Here is an 18,213-nt window from a genome sequence, read left to right on the forward strand (position 1 = left end):
TCTCCACAAGAAAACCTAACTGCATATGAGACAACTAACACTTCAAAAGTTGTGCTACAAAGTTTTGCCTAATCTGCCATATTCATGTGACCTCTCACCAACCAACTACCACTTCTTCAAGCATCTTGACAACTTTGCAGAGAAAACATTTCCAAAACCAACAGGAGTTAGAAAATACTTTCCAAGAGTTCGTTGAATCCTAAGGCATGGATTTTTATGCTATAGGAACAAAGAAACACTTTGTTGGCAAGAGTGTGTTGACTCTTAATGTAATGGTTCCTAATAAATATGTGTCTGAGCCTAGCTATGATTTAAAATTCAGTTTATATGCTAACTTATCAGATCAGATCAGTCACTCAGTCGTGTCCGACTCTTTGCGACCCCATGAATCGCAGCACACCAGGCCTCCCTGTCCATCACCAGCTCCTGGAGTTCACCCAGACTCACGTCCATCGAGTCAGTGATGCCATCCAGCCATCTCATCCTCTGTAGTCCCCTTCTCCTCCTGCCCCCAATACCTCCCAGCATCAGAGTCTTTTCCAGTGAGTCAACCCTTCAAATGAGGTGGCCAAAGTACTGGAGTTTCAGCTTTAGCATCATTCCTTCCAAAGAAATCCCAGGGCTGATCTCCTTCAGAATGGACTGGGTGGATATCCTTGCAGTCCAAGGGACTCTCAAGAGTCTTCTCCAACACCACAGTTCAAAAGCATCACTTCTTCGGCGCTCAGCCTTCTTCACAGTCCAACTATCACATCCATACATGACCACAGGAAAAGCCATAGCCTTGACTAGACGAACCTTTGTTGGCAAAGTAATGTCTCTGCTTTTGAATATGCTATCTAGGTTGGTCATAACTTTCCTTAACATATAGTTGTCCAATATTCCCAGAACCATTTATTGAAGAAATTGTCTTTTCTCCACTGTATATTCTTGCCTCCTTTGTCATACATTAACTGACGAAAGGTGTGTGGGTCTATTTTGGAGTTTTCTGTTCTGTTCCATTGATCTATTATTTCTGTTTTTGTGCCAGTACCATACTGTTTTGATGACTATAGCTTTGTTGTATGGTCTAAAGCCAGGAAGCCTGATTCCTCCAGCTCTGTTTTTCTTTCTCAGGATTGCTTTGGCTATTCGGGGTCTTTCTGTTTCCGGATAAATTTAAAACTATTTGTTCTAGTTCTGTGAAAAGTGTCACTGGTAATTTGATAGATTGCACTTTTGATAAGGATTGCACTGAATCTGTAGATCGCCTTGGGTAGTACAGTTGTTTTGACAATACTATTCTTCCAATCTAAGAATATGGTGTGTCTTTCCAACTGTTGGTATCACTTCAACTTCTTTCATCAATGTTTTATGCTTTTCAGAGTACAGGTCTTTTGCCTCCTTATGTAGGTTTATTCCTAGGTATTTTCCTCTTTTCAATACAGTGGTAAATGAAATTGTTTCTTTTCATTTCTCTTTCTGATCTTTTTGTTCTTAGTGTATAGAAATGCAAGAGATTTCTGTATATTAATTCTGTATCCTGAAACTTCACTGAATTCACTGATAAGCTCTAGTAGTTTTCTGATAGCATCTTCAGAATTTTTATATATAGTATCATGTCATCTGCAAACAGTGACAGTTTTACTTCTTTTCCAATCTGGATTTCTTCTTTTTCCATCTCTGATTGCCACGGCTAGGACTTTCAAAACTATGTCGAATAAAAGTGTTTTGTTCCTGATCTTAGAGGAAATGCTTTCAGCTTTTCACTCTTGAGTATGATGTTAGTTCTGGGTTTGTCATATATGGCTTTTGTTATGTTGAGGTAGGTTCTCTCTACGCCCACTTTCTGGAGAGTTTTTATCGTAATAGTTGTTTCAGTTTTGTCAAAAGCTTTTTTTTCACATCTACTGACATAATATGGTTTTTACTCTTCAATTTGTGTGGTGTTTCACACTGATTTGCAGATATTGAAAAATCCTTGCATCCCTGGGATAAATCTGATTTGATCATGGTATATGATCCTTTCAATGTATTACTGGATTCAGTTTGCTCTGATTTTATTGATGATTTCTGCATCTATGTTTGTCAGTGATATTGGCCTATAATTTTCTTTTCTGGTGGTGTCTTTTCTTCTCTGGTTTTGATATCAGGGTGATGGTGGCCTCACAGAATGAGTTTGGGCACATTCCTTCCTCTGCAATTTTTGCACTAGTTTCAGAAGGATAGGTGTTAATTCTTCTCTTAAATGTGTGATAAAATTCATCTGTGGAGCCATCTGGTCCTGGACTTTATTTGGAAGTTTTTTAATCTCAGTTCAATTTCACTACTTATGACTGGTCTGTTTATATTTTCTTTCTTTCTGGTTCAGTCTTGGAAGATTTTACCTTTCTAAGAATGTGTCCATTTCTTCTAGGCTGTCCATTTTACTGGTATACAGTTGCTTAAAGAAATCTCTTATGATCCTTTCTATCTCTGTGGTGTCAGCTGTAACTTCTCCTTTTCATTTCTAATTTTTTTTAATGAGCTCTTTCCCTTTTTCCCTTGATAAGTCTGGTTAAAGGTTTATTAATTTTGTTTATCTTTTCAAAGAACCAGCTTTTAGTTTCATTGGTCCTTTCTATTGCTTTCTTTGTCTCTATTTCATTTATTTCTGCTCTGATCTTTATGATTTCTTTCTTTATAACTTTGGGTTTTGTTTGTTCTTCTTTCTCTAGCTGCTTTTGATATAAGGTTAGGTTATTTCATTGAGATTTTTCTTATTTCTTGAGGTAAGATTGTATTGCTACAAACTCCCCTCTTAGAATTGCTTTCGCTGCATCCCACAGATTTTGGATCATCATGTTTTCATTTTCATTTGTCTCTAGGAATTTTCTGATTTCCTCTTTGATTTCTTTGGTGATCCACTGGTTGTTTAGTAACATTGTTTAGCCTTCACATGTTTGGGTTTTTTACAATTTTTTTCTTGTAGCTGATTTCTAATTTCATAGAGCTGTGGCTGAAAAAGATGCTTGATATGATTTCAATTCTCTTAAATTTACGGAGGTTTGCTTTGTGGCCCAGCATGTGATCTATCATGCAGAATGTTTTAAGTACCTCCTACAAACATATACACAACATTCCAACACACTTTAATTATCCTAATAATCCAACAAGGTGAGTACTATTAGTTCCACATTACAGAAGAGGAAGCTGCAGCCCAGAGAACCTCCACACTATCCTGTCCCATCCAAATGCAAGTTTTAGTGCAGAACACATTACAGTAATTAGAAATTTGTAAAACAATGCAGACACTGTCAACAGATCTAAAAAACTACAGAGTAAAGGGGTATCCAACAAGGACCTACTGTATAGCACATACAACTCTGCTCAATGTCCTTGGCAGCCTGGATGGGATGGGTTCGAGGGAGAATAGATATATATATACACATACGGCTGAATCCTTCACTGTTCACCAGAAACTACCACAACACTGTTAACTGGCCCCAATACAAAACAGAAGTTTAAAAAAAAAAAGATATCAATTGCTCCCAAATAAGAACTAATTTAGACCATAACTTTGCTGCTAACGAGCAGAAACAAGGTCTCTCTCGTGTTCAGAAACATAAAGACTCTAGAAAAGGAATCTCTTTAGTTTGAGGCCACAAGCTAATCCACATCACTGAGTACTTCTAGCAAGACCAAGATATTTGGTCAGAAAGAAGTAAGAGAAAGAGAGAAATGAAGAACAGTAAAAGAAGTGTTGAAGGTGACACCATGTACTTCCACAAGTGTTGCCTGTATCCAACCAAAAAGACTGGGGGTCACTGGTAAAGTAACATGCCCAGCAAAATACGTTTCTTAAATGTACCTGGGATAGACTCTCTGATATGATGAATTAATTCCACATAAGCTTCTCTTGAATACCTGCAATAAAAAAACAAAAAGAAAAAGCTCAAATGAACCAATCTTCTTTAAATGAATGCTGTAAGAAGATAATACTATGAATTACTTCACATAATCACTTTACATTCACACAGGACAGTACAAGAGTAAGTTAAAATATTCTAAAGAGCCCTTCAGATCCAAATCCTGTACTGTAACCTAATCCACAGCCTATAAAATTTTAATTCAAGAACGTAATTTTAAATAGCCATTTTTATGTAACTAAGAAATGAAGACAAATTAATACTTAATATTTCTAAGATTCTTTGCCACTGTGGAATATAAGTGGAATATAAGGTAAATCACTAGTTCTATCCAGTGTGTCATCTGTCACCTTCTCCTTTCAGTCTTATCTTTGCTATACTATTTCCAGAGTAAGTAAACACAGAGAAGCCATAAAGATTAAAAGTCTCAGTGTGCCACACGGTAGGTGCTTAATAAGACACATGCTAAACAAATGAGTGATCCAATCCTCAGTCTATACTTATAGAATGAACAAAGCAAGTTATAAAGTCCATCAGTTTACTTATGTGATAAATCTTTATTGAGCAGCTACCATGCGCCACACACTATCCTAGGTTCTTAAGACACTGCTTGGTCCTTAAACATGGATTGGTATGGAACGCCCCTCCCCAAGCAAATCTGACCCCCTCCGCATGGCCTCCAATACACGGCTGCTTCCACTCTGGGCTGGTAGGTGGATCTGTTTACAGATGTTGTCCCTCTCATGAATCAGTTGCAGAACCTGGTCAAATATAACACATTAAAGGTCATCAAAATATCACCAAAGAATCACAGAAAGGAATACCACTCCCACTGTTTCTCCACCAAGATTAATTTTTAAGAATTAAGAGGCTGACAAAACCAAATATATAAACCACCCAAATTCTTTACTTTTGCTCAAGCCATGTTCCATCTGTCCCAGACATTTCACCTGATGGTATCTCTCTACTTTTACTACTTTTAAAGAGTGAAGAAAGCAAGCAGAGGTCAGATTCAGGTCACGAGGCTATACAAGGACAGTGCCAACACAGATCAGAAAGGAAAAACAGCATTTGTCTCACCTAGCTTATAAACTAATTAGCCCCTTTAAAAGATACAATCAAGAAACTAAAACTAGGAGAAAATACTTGAAAAAAATTTATTGACAAATGATTCTTACCAAGAGTACATAAAGAACGTTCACAACTCAATAAGACAAATATTTCAGAGGGGAAAAAGTAGGGGTGGGGCCAAAAGACAGACATTTCACCAAAACAAAAAACTTTCCCAACAACGCAAAGCAGGCAGTGATTATTAACCATTTTACAAATGAAGATGACAAGTTGAAAAGGTCATCTCTACTGGTAAAGAGTTAGTGACAGACAGGGAAGCTTGGCGTGCTGCCGTCCATGGGGCTGCAAAGACTCGGACAAGACTGAGCAACTGAACTGAACTGAACTGGTAAAGCAGTGGAAGAGCCAGGACTGAACTCAGCTCTGTCTGAGGCCAAAGTCTAAACTGTCTGCTGCTGCATCACATTGCCTCCCTACCTGCCCTTCCCATACCATCTTGTAATAAAACCTCTCTCTGCACAGCCCTCACGGTCCACTGATGGCCTCAGTATCAATCCTACACCTTCCTCCACCTTGGTGGACTTCAAATCTTTCCATAAGGGTGTAGATTCAGAGGGCAATACAGTAACACACCTCAGGATCCCCTGACCTCTGAGGACAGATGCCTCTGCCACACCCTACTGGCTCCAACCTTTGGCAATCTTAGGGACACTGATGTCAATCTGGCACAGTAAAATATCAATACTCACCTCATCAGGGAAGTCCTTAGGGTGGGGAGAGGTGAAACGAATCCTCATTTCGGGATCTATTCTGGATACCTGATCCAGAAGGTGAGCAAAACGAAGGCCTCCCTGCTTGGCTTTATAGTTGGTGGAAAAGCCACGGCTGAGGTTGGTGGACACTGCATTATTGAACTGGACCTCTGAATTGTCCCGAAAACTATTAACATTCTGACCAAGGAGTGTCACTTCTTTCAGCCCCTGAAAAAGGAAATATAAATATATTGGAAGCAATTTTAAAACTTGTTTGGCAGCGTTATGCCAAATCTCCAACTAAAATTAGCTAAACCTGCCAAGAGTCATCCATAAACATACTCCCTCTTTAACTCAATAATTTCATCTTGGGCATCATGTCCAAAGAGCTGAACTTCAGGATAAAACCATATGTAAAAATCTTCAAAGCATTTTTAAAAATAGCAAAAAAGCTGGATGCAAACCCAATATTCAAAAATAACAGCTAATTTATAACACCAAAAATCAAATTATGATACCATTCTGTCCTTTGAATGTTATATAATCATTATCTATGCAGTATTGTTGCCAAAAATATTTAGTCTAAATCCAATCAAGCTTTTACACCTAACTTTCAGTTTACCACAATTCAGGGGAATATTTTAAATAACAACATGAGGAAACAAACAAATGGAGATATGTCTAATGCATCATTTAAGACAAAAAACAAAAAAGTGAAAGAACTGTTTTAGGTTAAGAGAGATTGAAGAAATATTACATACAATCAAATCAAACTATATAAATCTTAATGGGATCTTGGCTTAAAAATAGAACAGTAATAAGACATTTTTGGATAATTAAGATATTTTGAATATGGGCTACATGTTAGAATATACTAGTTAACTGTTTCCTACTTATGATAATGGTATTATGGTTATGAAGGGAAAAATTCTTCCTTCTGAGAAGATGCATACTGACAGATGCAGGGCAAAAGGGCCTGATGACTACTACTTACTCTCAAATGGTTCAGAAAAAAGTATATTTATATATCTGTAGAGATAGGCAGATAAAAAACATACGACAAAATGTCAGTAATCATGTTTATTAATCTTTCAACTTGTCTGTGTTTGAAAATCTACACTGTAAAATTTCAGAAAGTAAAAGAAAAATGGTTGCTATAAAGACTATTTTTTATTATTTTATTTTGACATAATTTCAAACTTACAGAAAAACTGAGATGGTATAAAAAACTCCCATAAACTACTTGCCCAGACTCAGTAATTGTTAACACTGTGCCTCATTTCTTTATCATTCACATTCACACATCTGTTCTGTCTACACACACATCAAACCAGAGAATGGTGGAGCCCGAATTCATAATCACTTCATTCATGCTCTCTCCATTCTACTGTACTCCCTCCTAAGGAACCCTCTCTGTGGATCTGCCTAAACTTTGTGGGCAGCAACCCAAGATGTATACCCAGGAATTTCTTTCTGGTCAGGTATGGTTCTAAACATGTACAGCTGAGAGACAGCACAGGCTGTAAAACTATAGAAAAGTTGTCCTCATCCTCCAACAAACACACTCACAGCCAGAAGGGCTGGAAGATTTCTCACCTGCTCAGAAAGCTTCCTCACTTCCTCCAGGATGGAGGCAACAGGCCGACTCCTCTCCCGGCCACGTGTGAAAGGAACGATGCAGTAGCTGCACATGTTGTCACAGCCTCGCATGATCGACCTGGGGAGGAAAGCGCCGTACTCAGTAAAGGAGCAGGACGATATGGTCCAACCCAAGGAGGTCACAGCTCCCTTGGCATTTATCCTTTAGCTCTGAATTCTCTTGGCAACATGCTCACACAGGACCAATCTGAGATCTAAGAAGCAACAAAGCAGACATTTTTATCTTTAAAAACTATGAGTTGGGAGTTCCCTGGTGGTCTAGTGGTTAGGATTACAGGCTTTCACTGCCATTGCCTGGGTTCAACCCCTGCTCAGGGAACTGAGATCCCACAAGCCACATGACATGGCCAAAAAAAAAAATTATTATCTGATAATCACAGGATGTAAACCAAACTGTAACTGTACCGTGGTTACCCCCAAGGAAGCACAGTAGTGAAGGAAGGGGGTACAGATCTTGCACATTTGGACTTTCTACTGTTCATGTTTACCTATTTTTTAATTCCTTAAATCCAGACCAGAAAAAATAAATATTATCAAAGAGTACATAACGAGTAGAGACCTGGATTTAAAATGTAAGGTTCTGCATCTCTCACTCATTCCTGATCCAAATGCCAAGTATCTAAGCTACATCACTCTCTTTCATTTGTATCCTATATATGAAAGCCTCAATTTATCTTAGGGAAACAATTATGGATCGCTATGTATTAAAGATGTTCACTGAAGAACTCAAATAAATATTAGCTATTAATTTTTTTATTAAGCATTCCAACAACAGAGTATTGGAGAGCCATTAAAATGAGAGGTTGCAAACTTTTTCTGTAAAAAATCCAGATAGTAAATATTTTAGGTTTTATAAACCATACTAATACTGTAGTGGCAAAAGCAGTCACAGACAATATGTAAACAAATGAGCATGGCTGTATTACAATAAAACTTTATTTACAAGAACAGGCTATAAGCCTATTCGCCAATCTGTTACAGAAAATTTCATAACAAATGTTCATCATTTTAAATAAGAAAACGTATAAAACCAAGTACATCAAGAGCCAATTTTTATGAATAAATACATACAAAGCATACACACGCAAACACAGAGGAAAGAATAGAATGATATACACCAAAATGATAATAGTGTTTATCATTAGGTGGTAAAACGTGTAAGTAATTCTTACGCACTTCTCTATGTTTTTCTATCTTTTCACATATTCTTCAACAAATATGAACTATTTTGTCATCAGATCTTTTTTTTTTTTAATTTTATTTTATTTTTAAACTTTACATAACTGTATTAGTTTTGCCAAATATCAAAATGAATCCACCACATCTGTCATCAGATCTTTTAAGTTAAAAGATCAAGGGAGTATACCTGTGGTGGATTCATTTTGATATTTGGCAAAACTAATACAATTATGTAAAGTTTAAAAATAAAATAAAATTTAAAAATAAATAAATAAATAAATAAAGATCAAGGGAGGGACAAAAGGATCAGTTAAGCCCAAAACATTTTCTTAAGTGAAAAAAGTAAGAGAAGGGAGGGTAGAAAAGAGTCCATATTAAATATATGAATGCATGTGCAAAGAATACTTCTGAAAGGATTATATAAGGAACTACAAACACGGCTGCCTCAGAGTTAGTCTAGGAGACTGAGGATGAGAGTTCTGAGGAGTCCTACTATACCATTTTTTGTCTTTAGTTTTACTATGTGCATTATTTTTTAATGTAATAAAGGTAAGATGTTACTTTAAAAGTAAGGAAAGAGAAGCTGACTCCCCATCTCCTGGTCAGTGACTCACACGAAGGCAGAGGTAGCACTGGGGCTCGTCTGGACTGGCATGACGTCAGCATAGGTCTCATCCAGAGACAGCAGCACATTGGCAGCTTGCTGGCCTGACTCAGCAACAGCCAGCAATCGAGGAAGGTCCCTATAGGCATCTGGGCCAGCCAAAATATCTACCATTTTCTCCCTGTTGAGGATCTCCTCCTTCAGTCTCTCAGCCATGCAGCCTGGGAGGGAAAACAAATAAGCTGAGACCTGTTGCCAAATTCATCTGGTCTCACGACTTCTTTCCAGTACACATTCTCTCCAGGTGGATCAAAGGCGAAAGCATAGAAACTTCTCTAGGAATTTAGCATCACTCCTTAAATTTGCCCAACACTCTATACCTCTGGAACCTGCATATTTCTATATAAGAAAATCAGGAAAAGGGCTCTACAGCAATTCAATTACATGCCTGACAAAAATTAAACCACCATCCAAAACCATTTCTAGACATGAACCATCTCTTTTTTCAATTGAAAATTACTTGGTACTATAAATAAAAACTATTTTGTGTCAAAAACTTATTTTTTAAATAAAACCTACCTACATACAGCTGCCCTTACGCTCTTTTTCTTTCTTATTGCCCATGTGTACGTGTGTGCTCAGTCGCTCAGTCGTGTTCAACCCAGTGACCCCATGGACTGTAGCCCCCCAAGCTCCGTCCATGGGATTCTCCAGGCAAGAATACTAGAGTGGGTTGTGATGCCCTCCTCCAGGGAATCCTCCCAACCCAAGGATCGAACCCGCACCTCTTGTATCTCTTACATTGGTAGGTGAGTGCTTTACCCACCTGGGAACTCCTCCTATCACCCATAATACTTACCAAAACCTGTAAGAAATGAGTTATCATCTATGCTGGCATCTTCCATAACCAAGAAAACCATTGCCATTAGTAAAAAAATAGAATTTGAAAGTCCATTTTCTTAAAAATACCCTTTAAAAACATTTAAGAACAATTCTTTTTTTTTTTAAGAACAATTCTTGATTGTATAATCATGTTTATAGCAGCATCATTCACAATAGCCAAAGAGTGAAAGCAACCTATGTCCATAAACAGATGTCAATACATACATACAATGGAATACTACTCAGCCTTAAAAAGGAAGGAAATTCTGATACATACTACCACCTGGATGAACCTTGAGGACATTGTGCTAAGCCAGTTACAAAAATACCATATGATTCCATTTCTATGAAGTACCCAGAGCAATAAAATTCATCAAGGCAGAGAGCAGAATGGCAGTTGCCAGCAACTGAACTGAGGGAGGAATGGGAGAGTCATTTCCTAATTGGTATGGAGTTTCAGCTTGGGAAGAAGAAAAAGTTCTGGAAATGGTTGGTGGTAACGTTTGCACAACCATGTGAATATACTGTATACCACTGAACTAACTGTGCCTCTGGAAGAGGTTCAAAAGGTAAACCTTTTTTATGTTACATATACTTTACTACAATTTAAAAAACAAAAAAACTATTTTGGAGATTTCTAACACTCCAAACAGATATATATAAGTCCTATAATGAAGGAATTGAAATGGAACAAAACATCCTAGCTAATCCATCCATCTTTCTGCTTCACTTAGTACATTAATCTGTGTAAAAGAATAAGCTCCCTTTGTTTTGATCCATCATCAAGAGGACTTAACTATTCCACAATAGACACAATCTATTTTTAAGGTTAAATACATCAACTAAATTCTGGGACCACAAAGGTACCGAATATTTATTTTTGAAATATGCCTCCCAGCTCTCTAGATCAGAGCTACCCAATAGAACTGTCTAAAGATGAAGGAAATGTGCTTTATCTATGCTGTTCAAACTGGCAGCTACTAGTCAAGTGTGACTAATAAGCAGTCAATATGTGGCTAGTGAGACTGAAGAAGTGCATTTTTAATATTATATAAGTGTAATTAAATTTAAATGACCACATGTGACTAGTGGCTACCATACTGGTCAGTGCATAGCTGGATCTTCACTTGGGCATGTTTTAGGAGTCCAGATGAAAGAGATCTACCTGATAAATTCAAACTGTCCCTTCAGACTCTCCTATCCATTACTCTGTGCTACCACAAGCCACATTAGACTAATAAGGACAGATCACTTTCTGAGTACCTGTTACTTTCCAGGCACTAAGAAAAGTCCTTTTATGAGCTTCATCTCATTTAATTCTATAGCTTCTGACATTAAGTACAAGGGCTGAATGGGATGTATAAGACTGAGAATCCAGCATCTAAGGGAAACTCTAGCATATGAAGCTACACGGTACCCAAGTCTCAAAAAGCTCACAAAGCCTACAAATTACCAGATACCTAGAATCCCAATCCTCAGAGGCACTCGGGAGCGGAGCCGTTTGGACTTCAGGGATTTGAGTTGATGTAAACGATTCCAGATGGTCTGTTCAGCCTTCTCCCTACAAAGATCAAAAAAGGTAGACCTGAACCTGAAAATAAACTACAGAGCAACCTAAAAGAGCATGACAACGGGAGGAATGGGAATTCCCTGTTGGTCCAGGGGTCAGGACTCCAAGCTTTCACTGCTGAGGGCACAGGTTTGATCCCTGGTCAGAAACTAACATTTCACAAACAGTGCAGCCAAAACCATTCCTAAGACGAGTCCTCCCTACACATCTACAAATCCTGAAGAGCCTTTAAGCCAAACGCAAAAACAACCTATTTCACAAAGACTTCCCAAACTCTCCTTGGTTGGAGAGTTTGTTCTCCTATCACTTTAACTATTCTTTTCCCTGTATTCAGCAATTTCTCCTTTTTACTGTTTTTTTTTACCTAGTGCTTTCTGCCAGATGTTAGAGCTATCTGTGTATCTGTCTTAGTTCCCATATCAGACTAAGTTCCGTAAAGTCGGGCTCCATGGAGGAAAGGTTCATTTCTGAATCTCCCAAAGCACCTAGTTCAATGTCCTGCAAGACCCTCAGAACAAAAATGCTGGATTGACTGATAATACAGCCAGCTGAGGAAACAACACTAACATGCCATGTACACAGAAACAAAGTAATAAGCAGGGTATGTTCACTTGTGATGGATGCCACCCATCTCTGTCAGAAGAACTCTGTCCCTAGCCACTGACTGGACCTAGCCCTAATGACGTGAGGTACAGCATAAACATGTGCAAGAAAAACCGCAGGAAATGTTGGGCGACTCAGCACACTCTCGGTTTCCTCATCGATAAAATGAGTTTGGTAACAGCACCCACCTCAGAGGGTTGTCATGAGAATCCGTCAGGGCACATACTGTGCTCAGCACAGGACCTGACGCAAGGTATACGTTCAGCAAATGCTGACGTTCTATCAGGACTATATTCACTTGGAAAACTGCAAACCTGCTGCCTCATCTCCACGGGTTGGGTCACCCTGGCACTGCTGCTCTGGCATTTTACCTAAGGTTTATTCACTCTCTAGGTAAAGAATAAATTCCCACCTGATAGAACATGTGACGAGGAGAATCACATCAGCCTGGGTAGAGAGCAAGGAAAAAAGGAAAATTATGATCTTTAAAATCAGCCTTGTAGAATCATTGCCCACAGTCCATTATTTTCCCCTAGATTATGGCGAAACACACATAACATAAAATTTACCATTTTAACCATTTTTAAGTCTACAGTTCAGTAGCATTATGTACACTCACACTGTTGTTCAACCATCACTACCATCAACCTCCAGAACTATTTCACCTTCCCCAACTAAAACCAATAGGCATTAAACACTAACTCCCCATTTGCCTTCTCCTCGCAGCCCATTTTCAACCTAGTTCCTTGCCTGAGGTGAGCACCACCATAAAAGTTTCAAAAATAACTGCAACAGAAGTACACCTCAGTCCCATACTCCTCACTTCCCTCAAAGGAACTCATTCTCACAAGGCCACAGCCTGTTCCTGAAACTCCACCTAAGAACCAGCACAAATGCAGAATCTCACCCAGGCCCAGGAAACAGGGAAAGAGGGAAATGTGTATACCTCCTGAAGGTTACTGGTCCGCAGGTAGCCACTCTTCTGTAAGATGGACCAGGCTATCTCTGTGTCATTCACATTCATCTGGCAGCCATAGGTCTCAAGGTAGACTGCAACGAGAGGGCAATTCCACAGGCAAGAAGACAAAAAGGGACCACGTGTCTCAAAAGCCTGCCTCCCCAAACGCCCCAGAAACACCTGAGGCACCTGGTTAGTCGCTTAAGTCCCCTGATGCCTCAATGCAGAGACACCATTAATTGCCAGATGTACCCCCAAACTATTAATAATGAAGCCTTTCAGAACAAAAGAAATACTTCATTATATACACACACCAACTATAAGTCAGATCATTTAAAAGTGGGGAAAACATGCTCCTAAGACTCAGGAAATACAGTTATACAGAATGAGGTTCTCCAGCCTCTAGAGATAACAGCGGTGGCTAGAGGGTCAATAAAGCTACAAAATAAAAATGAGGCAATTTCCTAAAGTAACTCCAAACATATCAAAGGAAAGTAAGTATGGCTAACATGACATAAAACACATCTGCACCAAGTTTTAAGAACATCAATTTCACACCCAAGCAAACCCTTTCAAACTAAATCCCTCTATCAATCCCTATCCCACCAACACACTTAATCCACAAACCCAAATAAATTCTAAATGGAGCTAAGAGCTGAAGGACAATCACATGAAAACCAATATAAAATAGCAGTAATTTTTTAAAAAATAAACAATCAGAAAATTTTCTAAATGTTCCTTGGCTCCCTTTCTTTGTCTAAAAAGAGAAAACACCAAACTTATGTCAGCGAGAGACAGAAGGGAATAACAAATTTTAAAGGACTACAAAAATCTGAGAAGTCATGAGGTATACAGGCTCCTCGATTTACCAATTCAATGCCTAGACATTTACTCTAGGAAAAAAATGTTGAAGAAGCAAAACTATCTCTATACGTGTGAATATGTGTATCTGTGTGTGTATACATACAAAAGCACTTTTAATAGTGTTATTTATAATATAAAAATTTGTGAAACAACCTAATGTCCCAACAATTGGAAAACATCATGGTACAGCATGTGGTATTTTGCAACAACTTTTAATTTAATTATGAAGACTGGTATTTGGAAGAATATTAAATGAAAATAGCATATTACAAATAATTTGCACCATATAATGAGACCAAATAATTAAGAGTTATAAACGGAAGCTTTTTTTTGAAACAGTGCAAAAGGGGAGAGGTCTGGTTATCTCTTAATGTCTTTTCAAATTTTAACACATTTTAACTGAGTGCATTATGTTTTCTAAGAAAACCTCTGCCTAAGCATAATGATTTTCTATAGTACCAATTGCAAAACCTGCCTTGTAACTTAGGATGATCTAAAACTCAGAACAGAGATTGCAAGGTTTCCAAAGGTAACCAAAGAGAGGACTACCCAGGACTTCCACCCACAATTTGCATGTATCAGAACTGTTAAGTTTCTTTATATTATTGCTGCTTGGTAGAGGCTGATGATTCCATAACTTAGCAGCCTTTCTACTCCGCTAACCCAACCTTCTACTGAGTTAACCCTGTTAACTCCAAAGCCAGGTCTATAAAAGATCAGTTAAGAATCAAGCCATGAGCACTGAAAGGGAGTAAGGCAGGACGTCCAAAGAGAAGTAAAGTTAAACCAACCTCTTCTCTGCCTTCCTAAAAGTTCATCCACCGTGAGATACGGGGGTGGGTCCTCCACTTCTGAAGAGGACGGTTGCTCTGGAGGAACTGAAGCACTTCTTAAAAAATCCTGAAAAGTCGGTCCAGTGGCCAGCCTGGAGCTGAAATCCTTCCAAACTCCATCCTCCTGCTGCCTCTGTGGACTGGGACATGCAGAGCTGGGGACACTGCTGTGTGCCCTGCAGGTCCTGAGCAGCAGCCAGGACACAGAGGCCAAGGGCCCCCGCCTCAGACACCTCCGGGCTCGGAGAACACACTGAAAAGGATGCATGGCACTGAAGGAGCCCACAGTCTGCAAGAGGATGACAGACATCACCAAAAGTTATTGAGCACTATACACAGGGCACTGCTCTAAGCATTTGACATATATTAATACATTTAATCTTCATAAAAACCCAAGAACGTACTCTTAATGATACTGTCCTCTTAATAGTATTTTAAAGATGGAAAATCTGAAGCAATTTGACCAATATCATAAAAAGTGCTAGTGATGAGATGCAAATCCAGGCAGTCTATTTTCAAAACAGGAGTGACAGAGATGAAATGAGAAGCCCTGACAAAATAACAAAGTAGCACCTTGAGCCAGGAACAGTTCCAAGGACTTTAAGTGTATTAATTCTTTAAATCTTTATAGCGATCTTGAGTAACACAGGCAACAGACACTATTACTATCCCCATTCAGAGAGGAGGAAATAGACAGAGAGAGGGTGAAGACTTACCTAAGCTCCCACAGCCAATAAGCAGCAGGGTGGGGATCCAAATAAAGTTCTGAATTAACATAAAGCTGAAGCTGAAGCTCCAGTATTTTGGTCATCTGATACGAACAGACAATTCATTGCAAAAAGTCTCTGATGCTGGGAAGGACCAAGGGAAGAAGGAGAAAAGGGTGTCAGAGGACTAGATGGCTGGATGGCATCACCCATCCAATGAACATGAACTTGGGCAAACTCCAGGAGCTGGTGAGGGACAGGGAGGCCTGGCTTGCTGTAGTCCATGTGGTCGCAAAGAGTCTGACATAAATGCCACTGAACAACGACAATTACTACAAAGACTGTGCCCCAACCACCCTGATACACTGCCTCCCCACACTGTGAAAACTACTTAGCATCTTCCTCTGTCTTCCTTCAAAAGGAAAGTATCTAACATGGGGGCACCATAGGCCTGATAAGTGACTTCTTCTACCCTCCAAGAGTTTCACATTACTGCCTTCAAACTTCTCACCCAGACCCTCTCACACATGGCTGGGAGGCATAGAAGATGGCACAACCTTTACAATGACCATTTTGCCACCTTCCATCAAAATCACAAACATAACAATTCCTAGATAATTAATAAGGACCTACTGTATAACACAGGGAACTCCACTCAATACTCTGTAATGATCTATATGGGAAAAGAATTTTAAAAAGAGAGCATATATGTACATGTATAACTGATTCCCTTTGTTCTATACCTGAAACTAACACAACATTGTAAATCAACTATATTTCAGTAAAAATTAAGAAAACACACACACAAACCTTTTGACCAAGCAGTTCCATTCCTAGGTATTTATCCTACAGATAGACTCTTGCATATACAAAATAACCTATGCCTAAGGATACTTGATGCAGCAGTGTTTCTAACAGCAAAGAAGTGGAAAAGATCTAAACGTCATCAATAGGGGACTGTTAAATAAGTCATACCACATCCATACAATGGAATAAGATGCAACTGTTAGAAAGTGAGGCTGAATGACAAAAGCAGGGAAGTAAAGTGCTATACTAGATATAGTGGGCCATCCACAGATCTGTGTAGCAAAGAAAGCATGAAAATTCAGGTACATATTTGTAAGGCACACAGTATCTCAAGAGTGAGAAACAGTGGGTGCCTCCCAGGAAAGAATCTAGGTAACTCAAGGAATTAATAGAAAAGATGGAGACTTGCTTTCCACCACATAGTCTTAATGGACCCCACATCTCCAGCCTGACTACCTCACTCCACCCATACCAAACATCTTCGTACTGATCTTCACTAGCTTCTAGGCTTTTACACGTGCTGTCTTCTCTGGATGTTACATCTTATCTCAACTGACTTAACCAACTCCTACACTACTTTTAGTTTACTTCCTCTTGGACGCCTTTTCAGGCCATCACAGCCAAAGTCTAGAGGTCCTCCTCTGGGTTCCCAAACACTTCTTCTCACTATCACAAGACTCATCACACCTTGCTGTTAATTGCTGCTTATCCCTTATAAGCCCGAGGTCCCTGAAAGCAGGAAACAAATCTCATTCATTTCTACATCCTTGGTATCTCCCATTCTAGTAACATGGCAGGTGCTGTACATGTAAAATGAGACAGACGGGGCTTGTTAATTCTCCAATCTGATCACCTAATGTACATGCTACCAGCACTTCGGAGCAATGCCAACCTACTTTCAAGTGACAGAGAACAGCAGACTTTCAGTGTGAGCGTTGAAGTTACCTGTTTCTGCCCCTTACTTGTGTGACCCTGGGCAAGTCAAATACCTACCTGAGTCACCAATTCCACCTCTGTTGAGAATTAATGATATCAAAACCTAACTTTGCATACAGTAAGTCTTCAGTAACCGCACCTTTTGCAGCCCACACCTCCTTTGTTGGTGGATATTGTTGTTGTTCAGTGTCTGACTCTTTGAGATACCATGGGCTGCAGCAAGGCCACTTAGGGAAGTGGTGGATATAGAACATTGTGATTAAGGTCTTAAGAGTCAGAGTCTGACCCAACTGCTTCACCAGGTAACTTCGGGCACCTGGAATCAAAGTTTTGGGACCTTCCATTTCCTCATATGTAAATAGGAATAATAGTACCTATTACAGCATCTATCTCCATGTCTTTTGTGAGGATGAAATGTGGTGATACAAATAAAATGCTTACATAGCACAATGTAGGGGCCTCTCTGCGGCGCTACATTAATTTGTAGTTGACAAAAACGATGTCGACGATTTCGGTAGCCTCGTGTCAACATAAGCTAACAATCAAGCATCCCAAACCTTTTACTGGGTGATTACAACGTGACAGGCGGTGCTAGGCGCTTTCCACGGATTACCGTATTCGATCTTCACAGCAACTGTGAGGCAGGTTCTATCACCCCCACTTTTTCACAGGTGACAAAGCTAAGGTTTAAGGGGAAGAGAGGTGACTTGTCCAAGGTCACAAACGAATAGGCAGCGAAGCTAGGGTGAGAATACTCAAGAGTCTGACTCTAAGATCCGCGCCATAACCACCGCCCCATTCTCCCCTTGGACACTGCGCATTCCCCGGCACCGTGGTCCCTCTAGCCCCAGTCATGGGCCACAGGCGAGGGCGCAGGCCACCTTAAACGCGCGCCGCTCAC

The 18,213-nt window shown here is 39.4% G+C and overlaps 1 protein-coding gene across 3 annotated transcripts in view; it reads right to left on the minus strand.

Annotated features, from left to right (window-relative positions):
* Positions 1 to 18,213, minus strand: part of CDK5RAP1 (CDK5 regulatory subunit associated protein 1) — a 35,771-nt gene that overhangs the window by 17,410 nt on the left and 148 nt on the right. Inside the window, exons 1-11 of one of the 3 annotated variants that reach the window (XM_055544775.1) lie at positions 17,754 to 17,978; positions 15,579 to 15,713; positions 14,821 to 15,151; positions 13,154 to 13,257; positions 12,620 to 12,654; positions 11,495 to 11,595; positions 9,163 to 9,373; positions 7,307 to 7,427; positions 5,708 to 5,938; positions 4,551 to 4,648; positions 3,830 to 3,885 (exon numbers count right to left, since the gene is read on the minus strand). In XM_055544775.1, coding sequence (XP_055400750.1) covers positions 3,830 to 3,885; positions 4,551 to 4,648; positions 5,708 to 5,938; positions 7,307 to 7,427; positions 9,163 to 9,373; positions 11,495 to 11,595; positions 12,620 to 12,654; positions 13,154 to 13,257; positions 14,821 to 15,130 — 1,267 coding nt within the window. In that variant the 5' untranslated portion in view covers positions 15,131 to 15,151; positions 15,579 to 15,713; positions 17,754 to 17,978. Of the gene's footprint in view, positions 1 to 3,829; positions 3,886 to 4,550; positions 4,649 to 5,707; positions 5,939 to 7,306; positions 7,428 to 9,162; positions 9,374 to 11,494; positions 11,596 to 12,619; positions 12,655 to 13,153; positions 13,258 to 14,820; positions 15,152 to 15,578; positions 15,714 to 17,753; positions 17,979 to 18,213 lie in introns of those variants that run through there. The other 2 variants (XM_055544776.1, XM_055544774.1) reach the window with 2 other exon arrangements.

The sequence above is a fragment of the Bubalus kerabau genome, chromosome 13 (genome assembly GCF_029407905.1).
Source record: "Bubalus kerabau isolate K-KA32 ecotype Philippines breed swamp buffalo chromosome 13, PCC_UOA_SB_1v2, whole genome shotgun sequence".
Taxonomy (NCBI): domain Eukaryota; kingdom Metazoa; phylum Chordata; class Mammalia; order Artiodactyla; family Bovidae; genus Bubalus; species Bubalus kerabau.